We start from the raw sequence: 26,332 nt of genomic DNA, 5'->3' as shown, positions 1-26,332 counted from the left end.
GTTACTGAGGGAAGTAAGGGTGGAAATTGCAAAGGCTCTGACCACAATCTTCCAATCCTCCTTAGATATGGGGACGGCGCGGAGGACTGGAGGATTGCAAATGTTATACCCTTGTTCAAAAAAGGGGAGAGGGATAAACCCGGCAATTACAGGCCAGTCAGCCTAACGTCGATGGTGGGAAATTTTTAGAAACAATAATCCGGGACAAAATTAATTGGCACTTGGAAAAATATGGACTAATAAATGAAAGTCAGCACGGATTTGTTAAAGGAAAATCATGTTTGACTAACTTGATTGAGTTCTCTGATGAATGGGGAGGGTTGGTGAGGGTAGTAGGGTTTATGTTGTGGATATGGACTTTCAAAAGGCATTTGGTAAAGTACCACATAATAGACTTGTTAGCAAAATTAAAGCCCCATGGGATTAAAGGGACAGTACCAGCGTGGATACAAAATTGGCTCAGGGACAGAAAGCAGAGAGTAGTGATGAACTGTTGTTTTTCAGACTGGAGGGAAGTAGACAGTGGTGTTCCTCAGGGGTCAGTATTAGGGCCACTGCTCTTTTTAATATATATTGATGACCTGGACATGGGTATAGAGGGTATAATTTCAAAGTTTACAGATGACATGAAACTCAGAAATGTAGTAAATAATGTGGAGGATAGTAACAGTCCTCAGGAGGACATAGACAGACTGGTGAAATGGGCAGACACGTGGCAGATGAAATTTAATGCTGAGAAGTGTGAAGTGATACATTTTGGTAGGAAGAATGAGGAGAGGCAATATAAACGAAAAGGTACAATTTTAAAGGGGTTGCAGGAACAGAGAGATTTGGGGGTATATGTACTCAAATCTTTGAAGGTGGCAGGACAAGTTGAGAAGCTTGATAAAAAATCATATGGGATCCTGGGTTTTATTAATAGAGGCATAGAGTACAAAAGCAAGGAAGTTATGCTAAACCTTTATAAAACACTGGTTAGGCCTCAGCTGGAGTACTGTGTTCAATTCTGGGCACCACACTTGAGGAAGGATGTCAAGGCCTTAGAGAGGGTGCAGAAGAGATTTACTAGAATGGTTTGATGGGATGAGGGACTTCAGTTATGTGGAGAGTTTGGAGAAGCTGGGGTTTTTCTCCTTAGAACAGAGAAGGTTAAGGGGAGATTTGATAGATGTGTTCAAAATCATGAACGGTTTTGACAGAGTAAATAAGGAGAAACTGTTTCCAGTGGCAGAAGGGTCAATAACCAGAGGACACAGATTTAAGGCGATCGGCAAAAGAGCCAGAGGCGACATGAGGAAACATTTTTTTATGCAGCGAGTTGTAAAGATCTGAAAGGGAGGTGGAAGCAGATTCAATAGTGACTTTCAAAAGAGAATTGGACAAATACTTAAAGAGAAAAAATTTATAGGACTATGGGGAAAGAGCTGGGAAATGGGACTAATTGGATAGCTCTTTCAAAGAGCCAGTACAGGCACGATGGGCTGAATGGCCTCCTCCTGTGCTGCATCTACTATGATACTATGAGATGCTGGAGCAGACCAATTTCACAAAAGAGCATAGGGTCCTTATTTAAATATTATGAGCATTTTTAATAGTTCTGGTGTGCGGCCTGGATTCCTACATAGGAGCCTGATTCAATATGGAATTAGCCGTCCTTCATAATGAACCCTTAGGCACGATAGAATTTCTAGGCCCGTATCTCTGTCTGCCAGCGATCAGCAGCCCCCAACCAACTGCAGTGCTTATTGTTTGGGAGTGATGATAGGAGCACTGTGATCTAATATTTATTGTGGAATGTCCATCTTGCCTCAAGTTGAGACCTTAAACAGCAGATTTTTTAATCACAAATATATCAAGCAATTACTTTCAACACTAAGGTTAAAAGCTCCACATTGTGTTTTTATTTCAGATTTCCAGCATCTGCAGTATTTTGTATTTGAAGGTTAAAAGCTCTCCTGTTTTGTAGAAAACAAAGGGTCAAAACTTACTTCTCCCTCTCTGTTAAGTCGAGTATCTCTGGAGAGGCTGGGGGAGGGGTTGGGGGGGGGGGAAAGAAAGAGACAAAACAAGGTTAAATATCACTAAATGCACTCATGACCGTTGCCCATTAGAAAGCTCCACTGAATCCCTTTATACGGCCATTGGTGGAGTCTCACCAGGCAACCCAGCATCACACGACCCCACGGCGACGGCCTTGATTAAGCTGAGCTGCTCTCGGTGTAATTAGTGCAGGCACTCTTGTGTCAAATAACACCTCTCAGAGTTTCAGTGTGGAGCGCACTGCCAGCAGAAAATAACATTTTGTGATACAGTATATGAGTAATTTGAGACATGCCATATGGTAAGTATAGGATGCTTGGGAGGAACAGGTGGCTTTGGACCTATGGTTCCCAAAGCTCTCCACCACTGGGCTTTTCCTTACCTCATGTCTGGGTCTGTTGTAGACTAATTTATAGAGATTGATTGCTATGATTAGTTAACAATTCCATTATCACTGCATCATGCGACTACCAGGATGGTAGAAGGCAGACTAGATGGACCATGGTCTTTTTTCGTCCAGCAATTCCTATGTTCATGCGTAGCACTTGTTTTTTATGATACATAGTTCCCAAGTACATTGTGTCAAATGAACATTCTTAATATAAACTGATAAGGATTTAACTCCGTTCACTATGTAAAAAAAAAAATCAGCTGATGATGAGAATATGACAAATTTACAACTTGCAGCAGTGGACGTGGGGTGGGAGTGGAGGAGAGAGGGTTACAAAATGAAATTCCGATAGGAAGGTGGGTCACTTTGCAATTGGCAAAACAGATTTGAACAGTCAAGGCCACCTTTTCAGTTGGTCAGTCCTTTACCGTTGTCGAGGATGAACTTCACGATTTCTTTGCTTCCCACATTGACAGCGTGATGCAATAGGGTCCGGCCCACTGAATCCCGCACCATTAGATCAGCCCCCGATTTTTGTAACTCCCGTAACTGTAAACATAAAATATATACAGTGTGGGTCAGACATTCTATGCAATGCAAAGGGGTTTAGTTCATTGGAACTAGATGGATCTTTATACAATGGGATTTTATACAACAAATGAACGGGAATGGGTTTAGTTCAGTGGAATTCTATGCAACGGTTCCTATAGTTCCCTCAGTACGTAGGGCTGCCAGTCTCTTCCTGTCTTTGGGTTGGTCCTGTGCCTCTGGTGATGTTTCAAGGATTTTCCCCATTGTATGTCGCTAGGCTATACATGGCCTTCATCCTTTCCTTTTCCATTTGCAAGTCATTTCAGCTCTGGGCACATAATTCTGCAGTCCTGGGCACATGACCAAGTCAAAGGAGGTGCTTCTGATCTTCAAGCTGGCTCACGGACAGGTGCTTTGCTCCTTCTGTGACTATTCCTGCTCAACACTTTCATCTGTCCAGCTGACCCCGAGTAGCTTGCGAAGACACTTGAGGAGCGGGTTCCCACGATTCGGCGCTCCCAGCAACGAGCCGCACCCACGGGGCGCATCATGGGAAATTTCAGACACGCAGCTGGGGATTTTCCATCCATTAATTAGAATATTTGGAACATCTTGGGCTATGCATTCAAGATGCACTGCCTGTGAGTGCTGCTTCCTGCCCAGGCCACCGTATTGCTCAATCACCCCTCTGATCTTAAAATAGTCAAGATTCATCTCCGTAGCCTTTACCGTTGGCTGTAGTCAGTAGCACTGTTGCCTCTGTCCCTGCTCAAGCCCCATTCCTGAGCACATAACCTAGGCCGACACTTCAGTGCAGTATTGAGGGAGCACTGTAAATTCAGTGATACCGTGCTTTGGATGAGATATTAAACTAAGGTTTCATCTGCCTGTTCCAGTGGTTTAGGTAGATGTTAAAGATCCCACGGCACGACTTGAAGAAGAGCAGGGGAGATCTCCCTGTGTCCTGGCCAACATTCCTCCCTCAATTGACACCACCAAAACCCAGATTAGACGGTCATCCATCTCATTACCGTTTGTGGAATCTTCTTCCATGCAAAATGGTCACTGCACTTCAAAAGATTTTATGCACAGCATTTTTGGAGAGACGTGATATGGCACTTAGGTAAATGGAAGCCTATCTTTCTTTATAAAATTGAGGTGACCCAGTAAGCACCTTTTACAATCCCGGATGTCCCAAAGTGTTTTACGGCCAATGAAGTTCTTTTGAAGTACAGGCACTGTTGTAATGTAGGAATTGAGGGGGGGGGCATTCACCCTAGCTTATCTCTCCATAGAAATGTAGAGCTTCCCTCCTCACAGCAGTTAACTGCCTTTTAATTGATTCCAGAGTTTTTGCCTCCACTACTCTTCCTAAAAGATCATTCAGGAATTAAGTCTTTCCTGACTTCAGTCCCCATCTTGCCTTTTACCAGTTTATACTCAGGTCCTCTAATCCTCTATTTGTGGTTTAACTTGAAATACTGCTCCAAGTTAAGCGTTTCTATTCCACATGTGTCCTTGTGCAAGGTTCCCTCTAAATGCAAGTTTTTCTTTTCAAATGGGAACACTTTCCCTGATGTGTTTTCTTACTTGCTCAACACACTACGGCTATCCCCTCAGGTTTTGACTTTTTTGGTCTGTCGTGCTTACAAATGTGCAAAGAAATTAGACTTTATTTGTGAAAAAATTAGAAACAATTCCACATTTTATACTGAAAAACCCAGTAGTGTTTTTTTCTTTTAAATGGTGGAGTTAAAAGAAACCGGTGTTATGTTATTGTCACATTTTGGAGGAGAGTTTTTAAAGGGCTGTACAAATAGTGACAAAGTGAATGGCGGTTATGTGCTTACTAGTATTCATAACATGCAAACGAGAATATTTAAGAGTTGCTACCACCATTTCCTGAGGTTGAGTAATCTCCCAGTTAGACGGGTATCCTGGAGCTTTCTTCAAAATGTTACCTGCTGTTATTTGCCTCCCTCGGGACACTTAGCAATTCCGGAGTGTCCACGCCAGTACACATCATGCCTGGTCTGGAAGGAGGTGACTCTATGGGTCAAGTGACTATTTCTTGTCCCCTGTACTTTGTTATGAGAAATAATGACTTGATATTATACAATATACTTGTTCACACAAAAAAATTGTTTCCAAGTATTACATCTGGAGGACAATAAATGAGAGACTCGATCCAGACATTAAATGGCCTTTTTTTTGGTGATACTGTGAGATGAAAGTGGCACAGGCCACTCAGAGGAACGTTACAGACACCATCGTGCCTTGCCCAAATCAACTGCTAGGTTAATTTAATCGCAGGTGTCAAACAGATGTTTCCACATGAAGCCACAAAGAGCTTTTGTTGGTAAAGAACGGCAGAACCTTGAAATTCCATCTGAGCACACCAAATTGCTCTCCGATAGTCAGCAAGTCTAAGCCTATCTCTGTAACCTCCTCCAGCCCTACAACCCTCCTAGATCTCTGCACTCCTCCAATTCCGGCCTCTTGTGCATCCCCGATTTCCTTTGCTCCACCATTGGCGGCTTTTTCTTCAGCTGCCTAGGCCCTAAGCTCTGGAATTCCCTCCCTAAACCTCTCCATCTCTCTCTCTTTCCTTTAAGACGCTCCTTAAAACCTACCTCTTTGACCAAGTTTTTGGTCACCTGCCCTGGTCACTTAATATCCCCTTATGTGACTCGTTGTCAAATTTTGTTTGATAACACTCCTGTGAAGTGCCTTGGGATGTTTTACTACGTTAAAAGCGCTATATAAATACAAGTTGTTGTTGAGGTCTGGACCACGGGCACGTGGTACAGATCAAGGCTACATAGTCTGGACCTCAAATAGCTAGTCTAGACCCAAGGGATTGAGTTCATTATTGTTTTTATTAGTCATAACATTAAACTCATCAAATAGCAGTGATGCTTTGCGGTTATGAAACATAACAGGCTTATCGAGGATGCGACTTACCCGTGGTAAGTCATTGTTCTTTACAGCGTGAAGAAGGTTCTCATCTGCACAAAAAGAAGAAACAAATGTTGTCACTGTAACAAGGGAGCTCCTGAATACTGCAGCAAGGGAAAACAAAACAAGTGTAACCAGCAGTTTATCCTTTGAAACATGGGCCCCTGGGTTTTACTGATCTCCTACCATAACCTCCAGAAAACTGGTGGTAGCGACTCACTCCGTTTCCCCGGGGGTCCCGATGGCTTTCTGTGGAGTTATGGGGGAAGATCAGTGGAATTCACACTGAATTTTAGGGCCTTCCTTTTTATTTGGCCCAATCGTTCAGTTTTCTGAACTCAAGATGCCTTTTGCTATCCTTTGAATAGGCATGTTTTCCATCTCTTAAAAAATAAACCTGTGAATGTTATAGAAATACAAAATGATTTTTACTCATAATGTTCTGAATATTTTGGCAGTATTACTGTATACTACTGCGGTTCTCCCAGTACATAGGGACTAAAAGTAAAAGTGAAACAGAAAGATTGGAGAGAGGGTGAGAGAAGGAAAGGGGGTCAGTGAAAGAGGGAGGGGTCAGAGAGTTAAGGAAAGGGGATCAGAGTTAAGGAAAAGGGTCAGTGAGAGAGGGGGACAGAGTGGAGAGAGGCAGAGTGAAAGAGTGGTCAAGAGAATGAAGGAAAGGTGTCAGAGAGAGAGGGTCGGAGTGAAAGAGAGAGGGGAGGCAGTGAAAGAGAGGGGACAGAGAGGTGAGAGTGGGTCAGAGAATGAAATAGAGTGGGAGAGTGAAAGACATAGGGGTCAGAGAATGAAGGAAAAGGGTTAGAGAGTGGGAGGAGAATGAAGGAGAGAGGGGTCAGTGAGTGAAGGAGAGAGGGGTCAGTGAGTGAAGGAGAGAGGGGTCAGTGAGTGAAGGAGAGAGGGGTCAGTGAGTGAAGGAGAGAGGGGTCAGTGAGTGAAGGAGAGAGGGGTCCGAGTGAAGGAGAGAGGGGTCCGAGTGAAAGAGAGGGGCAGAGTGTGAGCGAGAGGGGGCAGAGTGAGAGAGAGGGGGAACAAAGAGAAAAAGAGACACCGACGGAAATGGGGGCAGGGTTCAATGGTACAGAGATAGAGACAGAGAGGATATATATTTTATATACCTTCTGAACTAATGCCAAATTTAAAATGCATGTCAATGTGTAATTAATCATTTAGTGTTCCATTAAATAACATTATAAAGAAGTAATGGGCCAGATTTTGCTGTCAAAATAACAGTGAGGCTAATGGCGCTCGCCGTTAATTTTGCGCAAATGGTACAGCAACTTCAGGCGAGGGGCAGATGCACGGTTAAACGGGGATATCCAAAAGTTGCTGTCCGAGTTGCGTTGCTCTGCCGTTAGCTTTGCAAAAACGGCATCTTGCTGTCTGCCTGACCATTAAAATGCACTGAATGGCGTGAAGTTGCTGAATTGGGACGGTAGACACGAACTAAACTCGCCACAGAAAGTTAAGTTTTGTAAATACTGGTGTAAGTACCCTTTTAACAACGTGATGAGTGTTAATTACTGCCAGTCAACCTCTCTGGCACTGAAAATTAATTATTACAAGCATGGAGTCTCATTCCTTCAGCTTTTAATTGTTGTTGGGAGATTTTAAAAATCTAAAATTTAATTTTTTTAACCTTTTCATTTCTGTCTTTTTTCTCTCTCTCTTAATCCAATTTTTCTTTCTCTCTCTTTACTTCTCTTTCTGTACCTGATTTGACAATGAATTCACCCACTCTAATTTTCACTTCCTTCTCCGTCTTTCCTCTGTTTATTTCTCAATCCTTCAATCTGACTGGTTAAGGAGTTACCCAGTTGCTTGCCCTGTTCACTCAGGTCCCAGGTGCCCTGTTTTCTCTCGCCGCGACATTATCAGCTCACACTTTCAGCAACTTGCCACGCAAAAAATTTAAAACCCTAAATGTGCAAGGACAAGTCTAACTAACGGCAGATGCCGTAAGATGCCCTGCTACGGCACAATTTGGCCCATTATATCTCAGTAAAAGAGTGTGCATTTTTTCGTTCTGTGATGCAAAGCTATGTGAGGACACTCGCAGCTACAAGGTCAGCAGTCAGGAAACGAGTGGCTGCAATGGAAAATACAAACCCAAAGGGCGAAATGGAACAGGAGGAACTAACTAACCAACAAAAAGGAACGCTGGGTATTACAAGCATTATATTGCATAGAATGTACAGCACAGAAACAGGCCATCTAACCCTATCAGTATACCCTACTAATCCTTTCTCCCTCATGTGTTTATCTAGCTTCCCTTAAATGCATCTATGCGAATCGCCTCAACTACTCCTTGTGGTAGTGAGTTCCACATTCTAACCACTCTCTGGGTAAAGAAGTTTCTCCTGAATTCCCTATTGGATTTATTAGTGACTATCTTATATTTATGGTCCCTAGTTCTGGTCTCCCCCATAAGTGGAAACATCTCCTCTACGTTAACCCTATCAAACCCTTTCATAATCTTAAAGACCTCTATCAGGTCACCCCTCAGTCTTCCCTAGCCTGTTCAGCCTTTCCTGACAGGTATAACCTCTCAGTTCTGGTATCATCCGAGTAAATCTATTTTGCACCTTCTCCAGTGCCTCTATATCCCTTTTATTATATGGAGATTTGGACTGTTCACAGTACTCCAAGTGTGGTCTAACCAAGTTCTGTACAAGTTTAACATTACTTATATGAAGACTTTTGCTTTAAACAGCTGCTAGTTTCCCTTCCCCAGCACCTTAAGTGATTGAAATTCCGCTATTTTCAGCGCATTGGACAACACGGTTTCATGAAATTCCTATTTTAATAGTCTTTAACCTGCTTAAAACAGCTTGTTTAAAATAACTTGCTAATTTTAAATGGACTAACAACTTTGTTAAAATGGTGCACACAGGATTTTAATGTTAACGTATAAATCAATGCGCTAAAAAATAGCACACAGAGAGATTTCAACCTGTAGGGGTTTGGATGACATCATCATCCGACCGGGAACAGGTGACAGCTTTGTACACAGTAGCCTAGATTTTCTGATGGCGTTACAATATCCTGTTTAAAAAGAATAGCTTACCAGTGGCATTAAATAACATTGATTGGAAAATCTAGGCTTGTATTCTGTGTGGTTGTAACGTGCTCCCACACACATGCTGTTGGTGTTACAAGCTGAAAGATGCTCCCAGATACATGCTGTTGCTGTGTTACAGGTTGTAATGTGCTACCAGATACTGTGTTATGGTCTGCAATCCCTTCCCAGAGACACACTTTTGTTGTGTTGCAGCCTGTATAATTGATTCTGGACTAACAGCAATGTGCAGTTCATAGAATCTTATAGCACAGAAGGAGGTCATTCGGCCCATCATGCCTGTGCCATCAGTTCCGTAAGGTCCATCTTTACAATAATGTCACCGAGTACAAGAGCCTGAGCTTCATGGAGCATGTAGCAGCAACAGGCCAATGCAGCCAGACCTTGATCAAGCTTAGACATCGCTGAATACTTGTGGTTTTCAGTTGTGCAGACAGCTCATTTTCCTAGCTGTAAGAAGCAATCCAAACAATTGAAATTTGCTTTTAAAATTACAGCTCAGCGCTTGGCAGTTAAATTGCTGGCAATTTGCTGTTAATCGAGGAGACATTTGGATGCAACAAGCTACACCTGTGAAACTCAGTGAACCAAAACCCCACACAACTTAAAAATCACTTCAAAACAGGACACAAGCCAAAATGAACAAAGCTGGAAATAAGGCAGTTCTCCTTATCCTGGCTTTTTCTAGGCTGCCTTTCAAAACTTATCAAAATGCTCCATTGGAGAAGTTGCAGATCGGACACAATCTTTTTGGGGATTATAACAGAAAAGAGACCCATGCTGCTTAATCATTTGTGTACTAAAACAGATTATCTGGTCATTATCACATTGCTGTTTGTAGGATCTTGCTGTGCACAAATTGGCTGCCGTGTTTCCTATATTACAACAGTGACTACACTTCAAAAGTACTTTATTGGCTGAAAAGCACTTTGAGACATCCTGAGGTCATGGAAGGGGCTATATAAATGCAAGTCTTTCTTTCTTTACTGAAGCTTCCAGTCCATGGAGCCACATTATTTGAAGGATAAACAATGGCTCTTGGAGGACCAAAGCTACTCTCTGCATTCATAGCAGCTGGCCCCACTATGAAAGCCCCTAACTGCAGAGGTGCTCCTCGGCCTGGACGCCTCAGCATCTGCTTGTTGTTCTCCGGCTGCCACCTTCAAGAAAAGTGTACCCTGCAAGTTTGGCACATTTAATGAATGTGAACAAAAGGTTGTGAACAATGGTACAAATTGCCAAAGCTCTCTGGGCAGCTTTTCCTGTCTCAGCAACCCATTCACATTTTATTTTACAACTACTATACATTAAGGAACAGTACTAGAACAGTTTGAGATCTTCTCAAGACCAGCACCTGAAGTGCCTCTATAAAAATGTTGGTCCTGTAGAAACAGAAGTGCCCAGAGTTCATTCGCTGTGTAAGATTCAACGGAGTCTGCGCAGCACTGAATCTTCAGCAGTAGAATCCATGAAAAGATCAGTTCACCTGGACCCCTGCCTCATATTTTGTTTCTCATTAGGCAGAACGACTCCCACGGGAAAATTCAGTGTGGCCGAGACTCTGAGCTGCTGGCACAGGCAAATTTCTGCCACAAGCCAGCTCAACCAACAATGCTTAAAAGTGGCTCTGAACTACTTACACCTGCCCGTTTCAGGATGTGAACAAGAAATTCGATGCCGTGACCTATGGACTGAAGAATGTATGCAGTCGAACACTGGGATGGATGGAACACTGACTTTACACATGAATCCTTTGTGCTATCCTTTTCTGTACTTCAGGTCAAGGGCACACTTCTGTGGAACTGCGAGTTAGCACAATCAGCACCCACAGGAGAGGTGGCAAGAAGTTCAGCATAAAATCGCCGAAAAAGTCACCAGAACATGTTTCGTTAATGATCTGCAATTTTACATCCTTCTGAGAGCCACTTATTTAAATCTACATTATAGCATGTAATAGACGCAAGTACTATAATCCTACAGAACAGTTGCTTCCCATCTGTTGACACTGTTCTAATTCTGGTCTTGTGTTTCAAATCTTGGAGATAAACATGTAAATAAATATTACAGATGCCATGGGATGAAGCTGTAAGCCAAAACTTATTGGTCACAAAGGAAGCTGTTAACATTAGTGTAAACAATTTTACAACACCAAGTTATAGTCCAGCAATTTTATTTTAAATTCACAAGCTTTCGGAGGCTTCCCCCTTCCTCAGGTGAACGATGTTCACCTGAGGAAGGGGGAAGCCTCCGAAAGCTTGTGAATTTAAAATAAAATTGCTGGACTATAACTTGGTGTTGTAAAATTGTTTACAATTGTCAACCCCAGTCCATCACCGGCATCTCCACATCAACATTAGTGTCAGAAGCAATGAACTTGAAAGGGAAAAGCTTCTAACAAAAAATAAATACATTAAGTATTAGAAGAAAAAAAAGTGTATTCAAGGGTATAGCAGGCTCAGGGTTTGGCTATTGTCAGATACTCCCCCCTCGTGCTTCACTGTAATGGTTATGACATTGACCAAACTCCTGGAGCACATTACAGCTTTGTCACACATACAGATGTCATACTCCTGTGACACACTGTCTATGAGATACAGAATCTTTTATATGATAGTGTCGTTCCTCTGTTCATTTATGCACCTCTGTGAAACGATGCATTAATTATACATAACCCTGTCAAACAGTGTGCTCCAATAATTCTATGCATAATTTATGGCTAAATAGCTGTGATTAGCAAGTCTGAATCTGAAGAAGCCTGTATCTGAGAACAGTTAAACAGCGCCAGTTCCCAATTTTTAAAATTGTTCCATCGATTTAAATCTAATTCTCAAACAGTGTGGGGGCAGCCGTCCTTCTTTTCTGCTTTCATTCACGAATTTTAGTTTTTTTCTGCCAAAATATCAGAGAGATCTTACTGGGCTCAAATTTCCTTAAATGGTCTAACATTTTTACAGTAGTTTACAGTGGTACCCGGATCACCAATCCTCAAACTGGATCAATGCAACTCAACCACAGTAAGAACAGGACAACATTAGTCACAGCAGATGGGGGCAGGGAGAAACAGGGTGACAAAGGATTGGAGGAAATATAATGGGCCAGATCTTGCTGGAGTAAGGTATCTCGTCGCGCACGGTGTTAGACCTTTCCTCTGCACCTTCAGGGCGAAAATATTTTGTGCCGTAACTTGCTGGAAGTGCAAGCTGATAACGGCATGGTGAGGGCAACGGGGCAATATGGGACCTTAGTGAATGGTGGGTCCAACAGTGTATCTCCTTAATCACCGAGATTTAAGGATTGAGAAAGAAACAGAGGAACAAAGGAGAAGGAGCATGAATTAGAGTCAAATCAGGTGCAGAGAGAGAAATAGAGGGAGAGAAAGATTGGATTCAGAGAGAAAGGAAAAGTAAGAAAAAAAATTAAAAATTTGACATTTTTAAAATCTCTAACAACAATTGACGACATGCAGGAATGAGAATGAACGCTTTAAATTGTTCCCATTATGGGCCAGAGAGGTTTAATGGAATTGCATGAATAATTATTACGTCGTGTAAAAAGGCACTTACACTCTTAATTACCAGACTTAACTTTCTGTGGTGAGTTTAATGGGCAATTAATGTGCAAATCCAGCAAGTTCTTAAAAATAACGAGGAGGCTAAGGGCGAGATGCCGTTTGCGTGAAGCAAACGGTGAACCAGCAAGATCGGGAGATTCGCAACTCACGGAGAACCTCTTAATCCCCTGAACTCGCTGGCCGATTTGCACATTAATAACGGCATGCGCCGTTAATGCGCCGTTATTTTTACAGCAAGATCCGACCTATTATATATTAGGATGCAGCTGTGCTCGGCAAATTACAGTATCAAATGGTTCTAATCGGCTTATTCAGAAAAAGAGGAGACCGTTTGGCATCTAAATGAGTGAAGCAGGCCACGTCTGAGTGGAAGTTATATCAACCCTGATTCTCATTTTCATGAGCCATTATATGTATCTTTTTGAAAAGCCATAACTCAAATGGTTAGGTCTTTGAGACCAAAAGCAGATTTTGTTTCGGTTTAGGGGCGAGCTGGTGGTTAATCTATGGTGAGTGGCATTTCATTTTCTCTTGACTTGTTTCTATGTGAAATATGCAACAGCTGTCACTTTTGTTGTGCGAATAAATTCCTGCTAACTCTTACAGTGCCCCATAGGAACACTGCATCAAGGCCACGCATTTTAAGAAGGGAGTCTTCAAACTCAAGGCCCAACACCAAATCGGTTTTAGGTTGAGGCTCTTCCATTTTAAAGGGATTTATTTCTCTACCCTTTGTCTTCTCGTGCGTGGACAGGTCAAAGTTGGCAGCCTTCTCCCACCCATCTGCCTCGTTCGTTCGTCCCTTGATATTGAAGAAGACGGCCAGAGTATCATCTCATGTTTTGCAGTGAGTTCTTTGATGACTGAGAGCTATTTTTGCTCGGAATGAGCATCTACAGATTGAGCAGTGGATCCCGGATACATCAGATTGGGAATCTTGATTTTTCAAGCGATACTTCCTCAGCTGGCATTTACATTTAGCATCAGAAATTTGACGGGCCTCATAGTAGAAGATGCCTTCATGGATGGTCTCCGTCATGCTTTATCTTGTTCCCACTTATGGGTGTCTATTTTGCTCCATTTCAGAGTTGCTTTTAAGCAGTCTTTATATCTCTTTTATTGTCCATCGCGAAATTGCTTCCCAGTTGTCAATGCACCATAAAAGATCTTCTTCAGGATTTGTTCATCAGATATTTGTACCACACGACCTGATCGTCTGCCAATGTCACTCAGAAGAAGGTGCACTATAGTGGCCCAAGGAGGACTCTACCTGGCCACTGCTCAACACCCATGGTGGTAGGGCTGAGATTAAGGGCTTGGTGTCTGTGTGTGTGGGGGAAGGGTGAATTCAAGCCGTGAACTCATTCCCATCGCTCTGTGGCACAATATGTTGATGCCATCTGTCCTCCTGATGCCCTAAGCTGACCTATTTAATGGAGTTACCAGAGCCAAAAGCCCCTGCTCAGACAATAAACCATTTTGAACAGTGTGCAAGTAAGGCACATCCCCAGCTCAAGCTGACCCATCTCAATGACTGTTTCTGCTTTTGGTTAAGTGACTCAGTACCACCCCAGGAAATTTCAGAAATGTACTGTATGTGTGTGGCAATCAATGGGTAGGGATTATATATCCTATGTAGTGCACCTGTATGCCAACAGCTGTCTACATAGAAGTTTTTTGTTTTTAAGTGAGATCTGATCTTATTCAAGTACATATTAAAGGGCCAGCTGATTGCTGGAGCAAGTACAATGAACGGGAAATGGTTGCCCTCTGATCAGTCTCAGGTATTTAGCTAAAATGTTTATGTAAAAACACACAAAGCCCAGCTCAAGTTTCAGTCTCAGAATACTCATTGTCTTTTAGCTCTTTCATATCTTGCCAGTTTGCGGTCTCTTGATCTGTTCAATTTTCCCAACCCTTTGGTTTCCTCTTTGACCTTTGCCTTTCAGCTCTTCTTTCAACATTATTCCTGAGACGTCTCTAAGGTCGATCTACATACACGACAAAAATTATATCAATTCTCCTGTAACCTCTTGGTACTTACTATCTAGGCCGGTCTGATTTTCTCATTTGAAATTCTATCTTCTCTTTTGTTCCATCCATAACTCGCCTCAGAGCTCTCACTTTACACAACCTTTTACTACCAATTCTCCATGGTGTTACTCAAATGTATCTTAAACAGCCAGCATTAAGAAAGGTGTATACAATTTCAAAACTCTTTCGCCTCTCTTACAAGATATTATTCTGTGAAAGTAAATTATGATAATGTGCTCAATCAAAAATTAAGCTGCCTTCAATTGTCCTAATTGCCATAATAATATTGCCTGATTCCGATGCACACAGTTATGTGCGCAGCTACTCCATAAATAAATCTTTAATGTAGAAAAACATCCCAAGGCATTTCACAGAAGTATAATCAGACAAAAAAAATTGACTGAGCCAAAGGAGACATTAGGACAGGTGACCAAAAGCTTGGTCAAAGAGGTAGGTTTTAAGGATCAGAGGTGGTGAGGTGGAGAGGTTTAGGGAGGAAATTCCAGAACTTAGGGCCTAGACAGTTAAAGGCACCGCCACCAAAAGTAGGGCGAAGGAAGTCAGGGATGCACAAGGGGCCAGGGTTGGAGGAATGCAGAGTTCTCAGAGGGTTTTAGGAGGTTACAGAGATAGAGAGGTGCGAGGCCATGGAGGGATTTGAAGACAAGGATAAGAATTTTAAATGTGAGGCACTGGTAGACCAGGAGCCAATATAGGTCAACAAGCACAGGGGTGATGGGTAAACGGGACTTGGTGCGAGTTAAGATAGGGGCAACAGAGGTTTGGATGAGCTCAAGTTTATGGAAGGTGGAAGATGGGAGGCCAGGAGAGCATCGGAATAGTCGAGTACGGTGGTAAGAAAAACAGAAAGAGAGCCCTCGTAAAATAGTTAAAGCACCAAGAATCTATATGTAATTGGGAAAGGCGGTGAGCACAGGCCTCAGTCAGAAAGCAAGGGAAGAACCCTGCTTCATGCTGATACCCTTCCCAGGAAGCAGTCACACAGTGGCACGGCAGACGCCTGGGATCCTGCCTCCTTTTTGCACGCTGACACAGAATACTATGATGTGGAGATGCCGGTGATGGACTGGGGTTGACAATTGTAAACAATTTTACAACACCAAGTTATAGTCCAGCAATTTTATTTTAAATTCACAAGCTTTCGGAGGCTACCTCCTTCCTCAGGTGAACGATGTGGAAATGAAGTCCTCGAAATGAAGTCGCATTTATAATTCACAGAACAATGCTGGTGATAACAGACAGTTTTTTCAACTGCCCGTTGCCAAGGCAATCAGTGTGCAGACAGACAGGTGTTACCTGCCAGGTCTCAGAATATACAAATCACCAAAAAAAACAACAAACAAAAAAAAACAGAGATAGAGAGGTAGAAACATAGAAAAGACAGCAACTGACCCGTTATATTAAAAACAGATAACATTTGTTCGCTGGTGGGGTAACGTGTAGCGTGACATGAACCCAAGATCCCGGTTGAGGCCGTCCTCATGGGTGCGGAACTTGGCTATCAATTTCTGCTCTACGATTTTGCGTTGTCGTGTGTCTCGAAGGCCGCCTTGGAGTACGCTTACCCGAAGGTCGGTGGCTGAATGTCCTTGACTGCTGAAGTGTTCCCCGACTGGGAGGGAACCCTCCTGTTTGGCGATTGTTGCGCGGTGTCCGTTCATCCGTTGTCGCAGTGTCTGCATGGTCTCGCCAATGTACCATGCTCTGGGGCATCCTTTCCTGCAACGTATGAGGTAGACAACGTTGGCCGAGTCACAGGAGTATGAACCATGCACCTGGTGGGTGGTGTCCTCTCGTGTGATGGTGGTATCTGTGTCGATGATCTGGCATGTCTTGCAGAGGTTACCGCGGCAGGGTTGTGTGGTGTCGTGGACGCTGTTCTCTTGAAAGCTGGGTAATTTGCTGCGAACGATGGTCTGTTTGAGGTTGGGTGGCTGTTTAAAGGCGAGTAGTGGAGGTGTGGGGATGGCCATAGCGAGGTGTTCGTCGTCATTGATGACATGTTGAAGGCTGCGGAGAACATGGCGTAGTTTCTCCGCTCCGGGGAAGTACTGGACGACAAAGGGTACTCTGTTGGTTGCGTCCCGTGTTAGTCTCCTGAGGAGGTCTATGCGATTTTTTGCTGTGGCCCGTCGGAACTGTCGATCGATGAGTCGAGCGTCATATCCCGTTCTTACTAGGGCGTCTTTCAGCGTCTGTAGGTGTCCATCGCGTTCCTCCTCGTCTGAGCAGACCCTGTGTATTCGCAGGGCCTGTCCATAGGGGATGGCCTCTTTGACGTGGTTAGGGTGGAAGCTGGAAAAGTGGAGCATCGTGAGGTTGTCCGTGGGCTTGCGGTAGAGTGAGGTGCTGAGGTGCCCGTCTTTGATGGAGATTCGTGTGTCCAAGAAAGAAACTGATTCTGAGGAGTAGTCCATGGTGAGCTTGATGGTGGGATGGAACTTGTTGATGTTATCGTGTAGTCTCTTTAGTGATTCCTTGCCGTGGGTCCATAGAAAGAAAATGTCGTCGATGTATCTGGTGTATAGTGTTGGTTGGAGGTCTTGTGCAGTGAAGAAGTCCTGCTCGAACTTGTGCATGAAAATGTTGGCGTATTGGGGTGCGAATTTGGTCCCCATGGCTGTTCCGTGTGTTTGGGTAAAGAACTGGTTATTGAAGGTGAAGACATTGTGATCCAGGATGAAGCGGATGAGTTGTAGGATGGCGTCCGGAGATTGGCTGTTGTTGGTGTTGAGTATTGATGCTGTCGCAGCGATGCCGTCATCGTGGGGGATACTGGTGTAGAGTGCCGAGACGTCCATCGTGGTGAGAAGTGTTCCTGGTTCAACTGGTCCGTGGGTACTGAGTTTTTGTAGGAAGTCTGTAGTGTCGCGACAGAAGCTGGGGGTTCCCTGTACGATGGGTTTCAGGATGCCCTCGATGTATCCAGAGAGGTTCTCACACAGGGTTCCGTTGCCTGATACGATAGGACGTCCAGGTGTGTTGGCTTTGTGTGTTGGCTTTGTGTGTTGGCTTTGTTGTTTTTTTTTGGTGATTTGTATATTCTGAGACCTGGCAGGTAACACCTGTCTGTCTGCACACTGATTGCCTTGGCAACGGGCAGTTGAAAAAACTGTCTGTTATCACCAGCATTGTTCTGTGAATTATAAATACGACTTCATTTCGAGGACTTCATTTCCACATCGTTCACCTGAGGAAGGAGGTAGCCTCCGAAAGCTTGTGAATTTAAAATAAAATTGCTGGACTATAACTTGGTGTTGTAAAATTGTTTACAGAATACTATGAGAGAGTCTTAAAAGGGGTGGGTGAAATAATTTAAAATGGAGATTAAGAAAAATAAGAGCAATGAGACGTCTTTATTCAGATAAAATTTTCTATGAGTTTGGGTGCCAACCTGCACAAATGTAAGTTTCTGAATTTTCATTACAGTTTCTGTCTCAGCTATTGACAGGGCCTCATTTATACAGCGTAACAAAACTTGGGATTATGCTCCAGTATAAAGAGGTTTTATTTACTGATATTACCCTGCATCACTGAAATATTCATGGATAATTCAATTCCCAGTACAGTAGAACAGTGAAGCTGCCGTTTGACAGCCCATAGATGGGTTGATTCTGTGACACATCCCCACTTCTCTCAGTATTATTTTTTAAACCTGAACATTTTTTGTTAAAAGGGTTGGAATCAAAATGATATTGCAAACTGCTATGGTTTGGGGCATCTTATACCAGTGAAGCCTAACTGGAAAGTAAACAGATATGATTTGTTGCACAGGGTGATTGCCATCAAGTCGTTAACAGCAAATGAAGACTATTTATTTGGTCTGTATTCATGTGTATTTCTGCAGCAACAGCCATGGCAGCATTCAATCCTTCTTTGTTTTTTCTGCTTTTTGTGCTGGAGTCAGAGGTCTCAAAAGCTCCGGAATTTTCCGGAACCTCTTGAACCTATATCACAAACAGTTTCCATAATAGAGAGTGCCTCCCCCTATGCATATCTCTGCCCCTGATTCTGGGCAAACTCCCTTGAAAAGGCTCTGTATATCTCTTCAAACGTGTGCATATGTGGCACAGTGTGAACGACAAGGGTGGGGGGGGGGGGGGGTAGAGGAACAACAGCTCTGGGTCTGGAATTGTGACCTTCAGATGGGGGTTGGGATCTTTGATGGGAGGAGAAGGACTATCGTATTTACTATTTAAGTCTCCTCAAACTGACATGTACACCTGATTACTGCTTGGTGCAGAAGACCATTCCTTTGCCAGATGTTTAACCTCAGGCTATCCCCAGTTAAAACCCATCTGAGACCAATTGCTGCTGAGGCTTGACAGCGGGCGTCTGAACTGCAGTGGGGGGGGGGGGGGGATGGGAATGGTTGAAAGTTCACAGATTTCAACCGGTGATGCAAGGAGAAGGGAGCTATCTACAAAAAGGAAGGGTAAGATGGAAGAAAGGCAAAGATAAGGACAGTAAGCGATTGCTTCAGGAGAATATTTCTCTTTCCAACTCCAGCTAGCTTACACATTCTGACTCTGTGCAGGGATGTAATCGGCACTCATCACACTCCACAGAGGAATGTAGCCTTTTGACCATTACTTCCTATCCTTCTTACCTCAATGGGGACGCTCCAAAGACATAATTGATAAACAAAGGAATCTCAGAGTGTATGAGGTTATAGATGTCTCCTACACACTGAAGGCTGTCCTGTGTATTCTTACTGTGTAAACTAACTGCAGGAGAGAAGCTCAAGTGACTTATTTATCCATTTTAAGAATGGAACTACAGTCTTTACCTCACCATAGCTGATGACCCAATTTATTATAGCAAAGAAAGAACAAACTTGCATTTCTATAGCGCCTTTTATGACCTCAGGGCGTCTCTAAGAGCTTCATAATCAATAAAGTACTTTTGAAGTGTAGTCACTGTTGTAATGCTGGGAAATGTTGCAGTCAATTTGTGCACAGCAAGATCCCACAAACTGCAATGAGATAAGGACCAGATAATCTGTTCTGGTGATGTTGGTTGAGGGACAAATGTTGGCCAGGAAACCAGGAGAACTCCCCTTTTTCAAATAGGATATTTTACATCCACCTGAGAGGGCAGACGGGGCCTCGGTTTAACATCTCATCTGAAAGACGGCACTGACAGTGCAGCACTGAAGCATCAACCTAGATTGTGCACTCAAGTACCTGGAGTGAGGCTTGAACCAACGACCTTCAGACTCAGGCGAGAATGCTACCCCTGAGCCAAGGCTGACACCTAATACACACTTTTTAATGACTTTTTGCTCAAAAGTTTTTATTTTACTAACACAATAATCTATTAATGGGAACATTTTTTGATGCTTGAATCTGAAAACAGTGGCCTAGAAATTGGGTCACAGAGCGTCCGTTTTTCAGGTGTTAATGGCCTCTTCAGTGCCCAAAATGGTGCTGCCTGCCATATTGGGTAAGGACAAACAAGAGGCGTCCTGTACCCACACCTGAAGCAGGTGTAGGCTCTTTGTATATGCAAATAAGGGGCACTACGCCTGCTTCAGGTCCTCACTGCAACATTGGCTTGCCCTGAGATAGCCAGTGCCATCATTGGCTGCACTCAGGGAAACCAACTCTACAGATCCCCTGCAGAGAAAAGGTAACTTACTTCCCTGTTAACCGTCCTCACGGTCGCTGCCGCTCCTGCCTCCCCACCCGGCCCCGGAATCCCAGACCCTCAACCTCCAGGCCCTGGCCCCGGCCCCGACTTCCCACTCCCCGAATCCCAGGGCCTGACCTCCCTGAACTCCGGGCCCTGAAGCCATTGCTTAGCTCAGCAGCCCGAACCTCCACCACCTACCTGCTTGGGGCCCCTCCATTTAAATTAGTGCCTCTAGTTCCCCAACCTTATTTCCAATGCTTTGCATGTTCATATATAATCTTTGCCAACCTTGCCCCATTTATACTCCTAAGAACCCCATTATTGTGGTGTGTTCTGGATTCTAGTGATGGTGATGGGCCCTGGCTTCTAGAACACCGCCATCATTGTGTGGGTTCTAGAACTGCTTGATCACCGGCACATGCTGAATTCCAGCTCCATCATGGTGCTGGTCAATAACAACTGGCCATCGCAACTGAAGACCAGAATTTCAACAACAATTCGCTTCAGCATCATTCTCGTGATTCAAGCTGTTCACCTAAACACTCTCAATGCAATGAGTAAAAAGCTGAATACAGTAAAAGTTGGCTAATGATATGAGGATTATATAAAAGCTGGGAGATGAGGAGGATTTTTTTTTTGATTGTTATGATCTGGAATGCACCGCCTGAAAGGGTGGTGGAAGCAGATTCAACAGTAACTTTCAAAAGAGAACTGGCTATATACTCGAAAAGCAAAAATTTGCAGGGCTATGGGGGTAGAGCAGGGGAGTGAGACTAATTGAATAGCTCTTTCAAAGAGCCGGCACAGTCATGATGGGTCGAATGGCCTCTTTCTGTGCTGTATGATTCTATAATGGAAACATTCTCACAGCAAACAAAATCTCCCCTTTAATTAGACTGCACAAAACGAGGAATGGATCAGTGTCTGAACAAATATGCCCGTTACTTCAAGGGTAACACAAAGCAAATATAGCAGGAATCTAATTCTGGAGATCAATTGACATCCTACCTTAAATTCCTGGGAGCTTTATCCATCACTGTGCAGAATTAGGGCCCTGCCCATCTCATAAATCTAACTGAAGTCTTCGAACACCTCAGATATAGTGGGCAATCTAATCTATTACTTTAAAAAGAGCTCCAGGATTTCACACACAGAGGATGGTTGTAATTTAATGGACTACCTCGGCCCATTGATCGGTTCCAGACACATCGAATGATCACAGCAACCAACCTACAAAAGCCTTGTCCTGAGACATGTACATCAGCCAGGTGATGTATATTCGCCGCAGTTTGAAAAATCAGCTAATAGTACCTGGCTTTAACCATGTGTGTACTGTTTACTAGCAGGAAAGAATCCAATATCATCCATCACATAGGAAAATCCTTCATTTTTGTCACAGTACTATAAATTCAATTTGCTCCACTACACGAGTCACACATCCAAATTTGAAGGCCAGAGAAACGTCTGGTAGAATGCAACCAATGTCTTGGGTTCTGTGGTGGATCATGATGTGGGATTTGAAGCCTTATTGAATTTGTCACATAGGACCTGAGGGATTTGCGAAGTCGGATCGGATATTTCTTAGGCTTGTATTATAAAAGCTGAAGTATTACCAGGCTTATTCTAAACTACAGGAGAATGAATGCATTCCCCTGTGCATGTTGTATGAATATGGCCATTACCAGTTTTTCACTGTGTGATATGGGGGTTCTGAATAAACACATCACTGATAATTTGCTTTATTTTTGGCAGTCTTTGAAGCTTTCTGTCAGTAGCTTTGTGCTCTTTGATGGGAGTCCCTGTGGACTAGAGAGCAATGTTTATTATCTATTCCTCTGAGAGACTTTCAGCTCATGTTCAGCTTTGATAGCTCAGCTGGAAGCTGTAGATCAGGCTAATCTGCAGTGAAGGGATGTGCGCACAGTTTGATTTGATTTTAAAAGCACATCGCACAAAAAACGTACGACAGCCAGGGCCAAGGCCCCCCATCCTGACCGCTCTTTCACCAAAACACGTCTGTGTAGCTTCAAAACATTTTCCCAGTGCACTTGTCAAAAGGTGAATGCAGTCAGAAAAAAGCCCCCAAAACACTAATGAAGCTATATTTTAAAATTATAAATAAATGCTTTGTGGAAACTGAAGAAAGAAAAGAAAAAAAAGACAGACTTGCATTTATACTGTGCCTTTCACGACCTCAGGATGCCCCAAAGCGCTTTACAGTCAATGAAGTATTTTTAGAAGTGTAGTCACTGTTGTAATGTAGGAAATGTGGCAGCTGATTTGTGCACAGAAAAGTCCCATAAACAGCAATGAGATAAATGACCAGATAAACTGCTTTAGCGATGTTGATGGACACTGTTAGCACTTATTTTACTGTTCAAAGTTAATTTATACATAGCAAAAAAGCCCGATTATAGCTCAGAGTCAAGGATGAAAGACGTGTAACCAAGTGAAAATGAACACGCTAACAATACATGTCACGGGCTGCTCAGGCAACAGAGGTGACCGTGTCTCCCACTGGTCTGGTGGAGAATGGGGATCAGTTCAGTTTGAGGTGCAATACAACAGCCATAACACCTCAGCCTAAATTGAAAACAAAAGTAATTTTTGTTCCGAGAGGGAAAACAAAAGGGGGAGTCACCTCAGGCTACTTTTGTACGTCTCCTGGTGGCTGGTTATGGAGCGGTAATAGTGGAGGCCGTGAGCCAGTCCCCACCTCATCCTTTTTGCTGGGGAGACTGAATGATACAGCGGAGGGAGAAAAAAAATTAAATTACAAAACAAAGAAACACTATTTGGTTTAGTGGGTTTATTGGGCTGTAAACCTTGTGCCCCTCTACCGCCAGTCCTCTCCTGACCGGAACTTTTTGGCTCGTCTGGAGATGTTACATACTCCTACGCTGTTATCAGGTCACATTATGTTATGAATTTGTTCAAGGCACGAATCTACATGAAGCCAATGTATAATCAGTTTGTAAGGCCATCACGGAACCATTGTAATCCAGCGTTGCCACTAGCATTCCAGTCATCAAAATAAAATGCAACGGTGTAATGGGCGAGTGACATTTTCACACTTATTTTCACGAGAATACCCAGCAGTACAATTATAGGACAACGTGGGTTGTCTCTGCAGAGGGAGCATTTTGAGCTGTGCAATACCAGGGTGAAGTACTCTGCAATTACAGGTCTGTCACTGGCGGTAGTAGTGGTGGGAGCAGTTTGCGGTGATGTATTAGCAGCATCTTGCTGGAAGCGTCCCACACAATATTAAAGTGTAATGTGCTACATTTGATTTCTTTCTGCTGTGTAAATAAGGTGACAACTCTGTAATCCATCAAGCAAATAAATCTTGCACGACTTGAGAGTAATGCAGCTAATGTTAGTCGGTAACTTATTTTCCATCAATCACTTTCTGTATAATTCATCTCACTGACCTGCCATGCATTATGTCCAATAAAATCCCCTTTCTCTATCATGTGAATTGGGTAGAAGCCATGGTATTAGTGCTGCCCCAAAGGGATCAAGGAGGTATCAGATTTGATTATAGCCCGTGCTGAGTTAGCTGATCTCAGTCAGAGTAGCAGTGGGGGCATTGCAATAATCCTCACTGTCCTTGAGCTGGGAAGGGATCCTGTCCTTGACTTCTGGTCGGTAACCACTGATGGGAAGTGTGCATGTTGATGATGGGGGAGAACAGGATTGGGGTTGGCTATGATGGCAGCTCCCTCCCTGCTACCACCACCACCACCCCTTCCCCTCCCATGATGGAACAGTCTATTGACACTCACTGTCTAGGCTTACACATAAAGAATAGCCATTTGGGGATGGCATTAGGAGGCTCCTAGTGCCCTTTTATCTTCTCTCAGCCCCTCGAGTCCTTCTCTCGTCTCTTCCCCTTCCTGTCGCCCAGTCATGAAATATTTCATCCCTTCCCTCTTTGGTACTTGGCTCCTGCTAACCTCTACCCCAACCCATCACTACTCCTCTTGCTTCTTACTCTCTTGCCACTGTTCCAGGCCTGCCTGCTCCTCGAATAAGCCCATAGCTATCTTCTGCGCTTCTCTCAGCATTCTCTGAAGGGTCCATTGAGGCGCCCATCATTGTCTTCTTACAAGCAACAACCTCAACTGCCTCATCCTTCTCTTTCCCTAATTGCCCTCGAGAAGGTGGTAGTGAGCCGCCTTCTTGAACCGCTGCAGTCCGTGTGGTAAAAAGTGCTCCCACAGTGCTGTTAGGGAGGGAGTTCCAGGATTTAACCCAGCGACAATCATAGAAAATTTATGGCACAGAAGGAGGCCATTCGGTCCATCGTGTCCGCGCCGGCTGAGAAACGAGCCACCCAGCCTAATCCCACTTTCCCGCATTTGGTCCGTAGCCCTGTGGGTCACGGCTCTTCAGGTGCACACCCAGGTATTTTTTTTAAATGAGTTGAGGGTTTCTGCCTCTACCACCCTCTCAGGCAGTGAGTTCCAGACCCCCACCACCCTCTGGGTGAAAAAATCTTTTCCTCATTTCCGTTCTAATCCTTCTACCAACCACTTTAAATCTATAATGAAAGAACGATAATGTAAGTGCAAGTCGGGATGGGTGTTACTTGGAGGGGAATTTGGAGAACTTCTCTGCATTTCCCTCCAGAATGTCTGTTCGCTTGTGAACAAAGCCCTTGTCATCCACAACCATATTGTGGATGATTGTTTTGACATCCCGGCTTTGACTGAAACTTGGCTCCTGGGTGGCGACACCTCGTCTTTTACCAAAGCCTCCCAAGCCTGGCTATACTTTCCACCACCTACCCACCCAAACCTCTATGGTATTGGTGTGCTCCTTATCACCAATTCACATCTCAATCTTTCCTCCTCCTCCTCTTGCACCTTCCCCTTCTTTGAGCACCTCACCATATTCCATCTCCTCATTTCTCCTTTAAAATACCCGTTGTCTACTGCACCTCCACCACCCACCCCAAGCCACATCCAGGTTTCTCACCGAGATATTCTCCCTCAGCCTCTGCACTGAGCGACTCCTCAATGTCGGTGATTTCAATCTCCATCTCAGCTCCCCTTGCCCTCTCTCATGTGCATTCACTGCCCTCCTGTCCTCCCTAAACCTTTCCCTCCATATTATTCTCCTACCCAAATTCATGGCCATCTCCTTGACCTTGCAATCTCCCACAACACCTCTACTTCCATAGTCTCGATTACTGACAATGTCATCTCCAACCATTTCCTTGTTTCCCTCACCATCCACATCCTGCTTCCAAGCGCACTTCCCTTTGTGTCTGTTCTTGGAGAAACTTCTCCTCCCCGACATTTACAATTGCACTTTCAAACTCTCAACTGCCCAGCCTTTGGCCTTCCTTTCACTATGATACTGCTGCTGTTGATTTGCTCAACCACTCCCTCACCTCCACCTTTGATGCCATTTTCCCCATTAAAACTTTTGCTCACTCTCAACCCGGTGGTTCTCCACGGTTTGGCTCCCATCTTCACTCCCTCAAGTCCAAGGGGTGCAGACTTGAGGGTATCGGGTGCACAACTGGTTTAGTTATCCATCACCAGACCTGGCTGGACCTCATCAAGCACTACCAGGCCTCACTGTCCCCGGCTTCTTTTCCCCACTACTAACTGTCTCCGTAAACTCCTCTCTCCTGCCCCCTCCACCCTCACCTCCAACAACTCGTGGACTTCTTTGTTACGAAGGTTGAGACCATCCATTCAACTGTCTCTGCTGCTCCCCCCCCTTACCCTTCTCCACCAAGCCAAATCTCCCCTCAGACTCCTCCATGCCGTAGTCCTAAACCCGCGACTCTCTCTGGTTTCTCTCCCATGTCCCCCCGTACCCTTTCTGAGCTCATCTCATCCACAGGACCTACGTCCCATTCCCTTGACCCCATTCCCACTAAACTACTGACCACCTAACTTCCCTTCCTGGCCCCCATGCCAGCTGACATTGTTAACGGTTCCCTCTCTTCGGGTACTATCTACCTTCCTTTCAAATCTGCCATCACTACCCCCTCCTCAAAATACCCACTTTCTGTCCTTGCAAACTACCGCTCCAT

General features: G+C 44.0%; 1 protein-coding gene across 5 annotated transcripts in view; it reads right to left on the bottom strand.

Moving 5' to 3' along the window:
- Window positions 1-26,332, bottom strand: part of dgkza (diacylglycerol kinase, zeta a) — a 432,154-nt gene that overhangs the window by 22,278 nt on the left and 383,544 nt on the right. For all 5 annotated transcript variants that reach the window (XM_067993676.1, XM_067993677.1, XM_067993673.1 and 2 more), the window contains 3 exons: window positions 5,927-5,970; window positions 2,860-2,980; window positions 1,989-2,025 (listed from right to left, as the gene is read on the bottom strand). In XM_067993676.1, coding sequence (XP_067849777.1) covers window positions 1,989-2,025; window positions 2,860-2,980; window positions 5,927-5,970 — 202 coding nt within the window. The remainder of the gene's footprint in view (window positions 1-1,988; window positions 2,026-2,859; window positions 2,981-5,926; window positions 5,971-26,332) is intronic.

This window comes from Heptranchias perlo, chromosome 12 (genome assembly GCF_035084215.1).
Source record: "Heptranchias perlo isolate sHepPer1 chromosome 12, sHepPer1.hap1, whole genome shotgun sequence".
Lineage (NCBI taxonomy): Eukaryota > Metazoa > Chordata > Chondrichthyes > Hexanchiformes > Hexanchidae > Heptranchias > Heptranchias perlo.
This window is presented reverse-complemented; position numbering and strand designations above follow the sequence as displayed.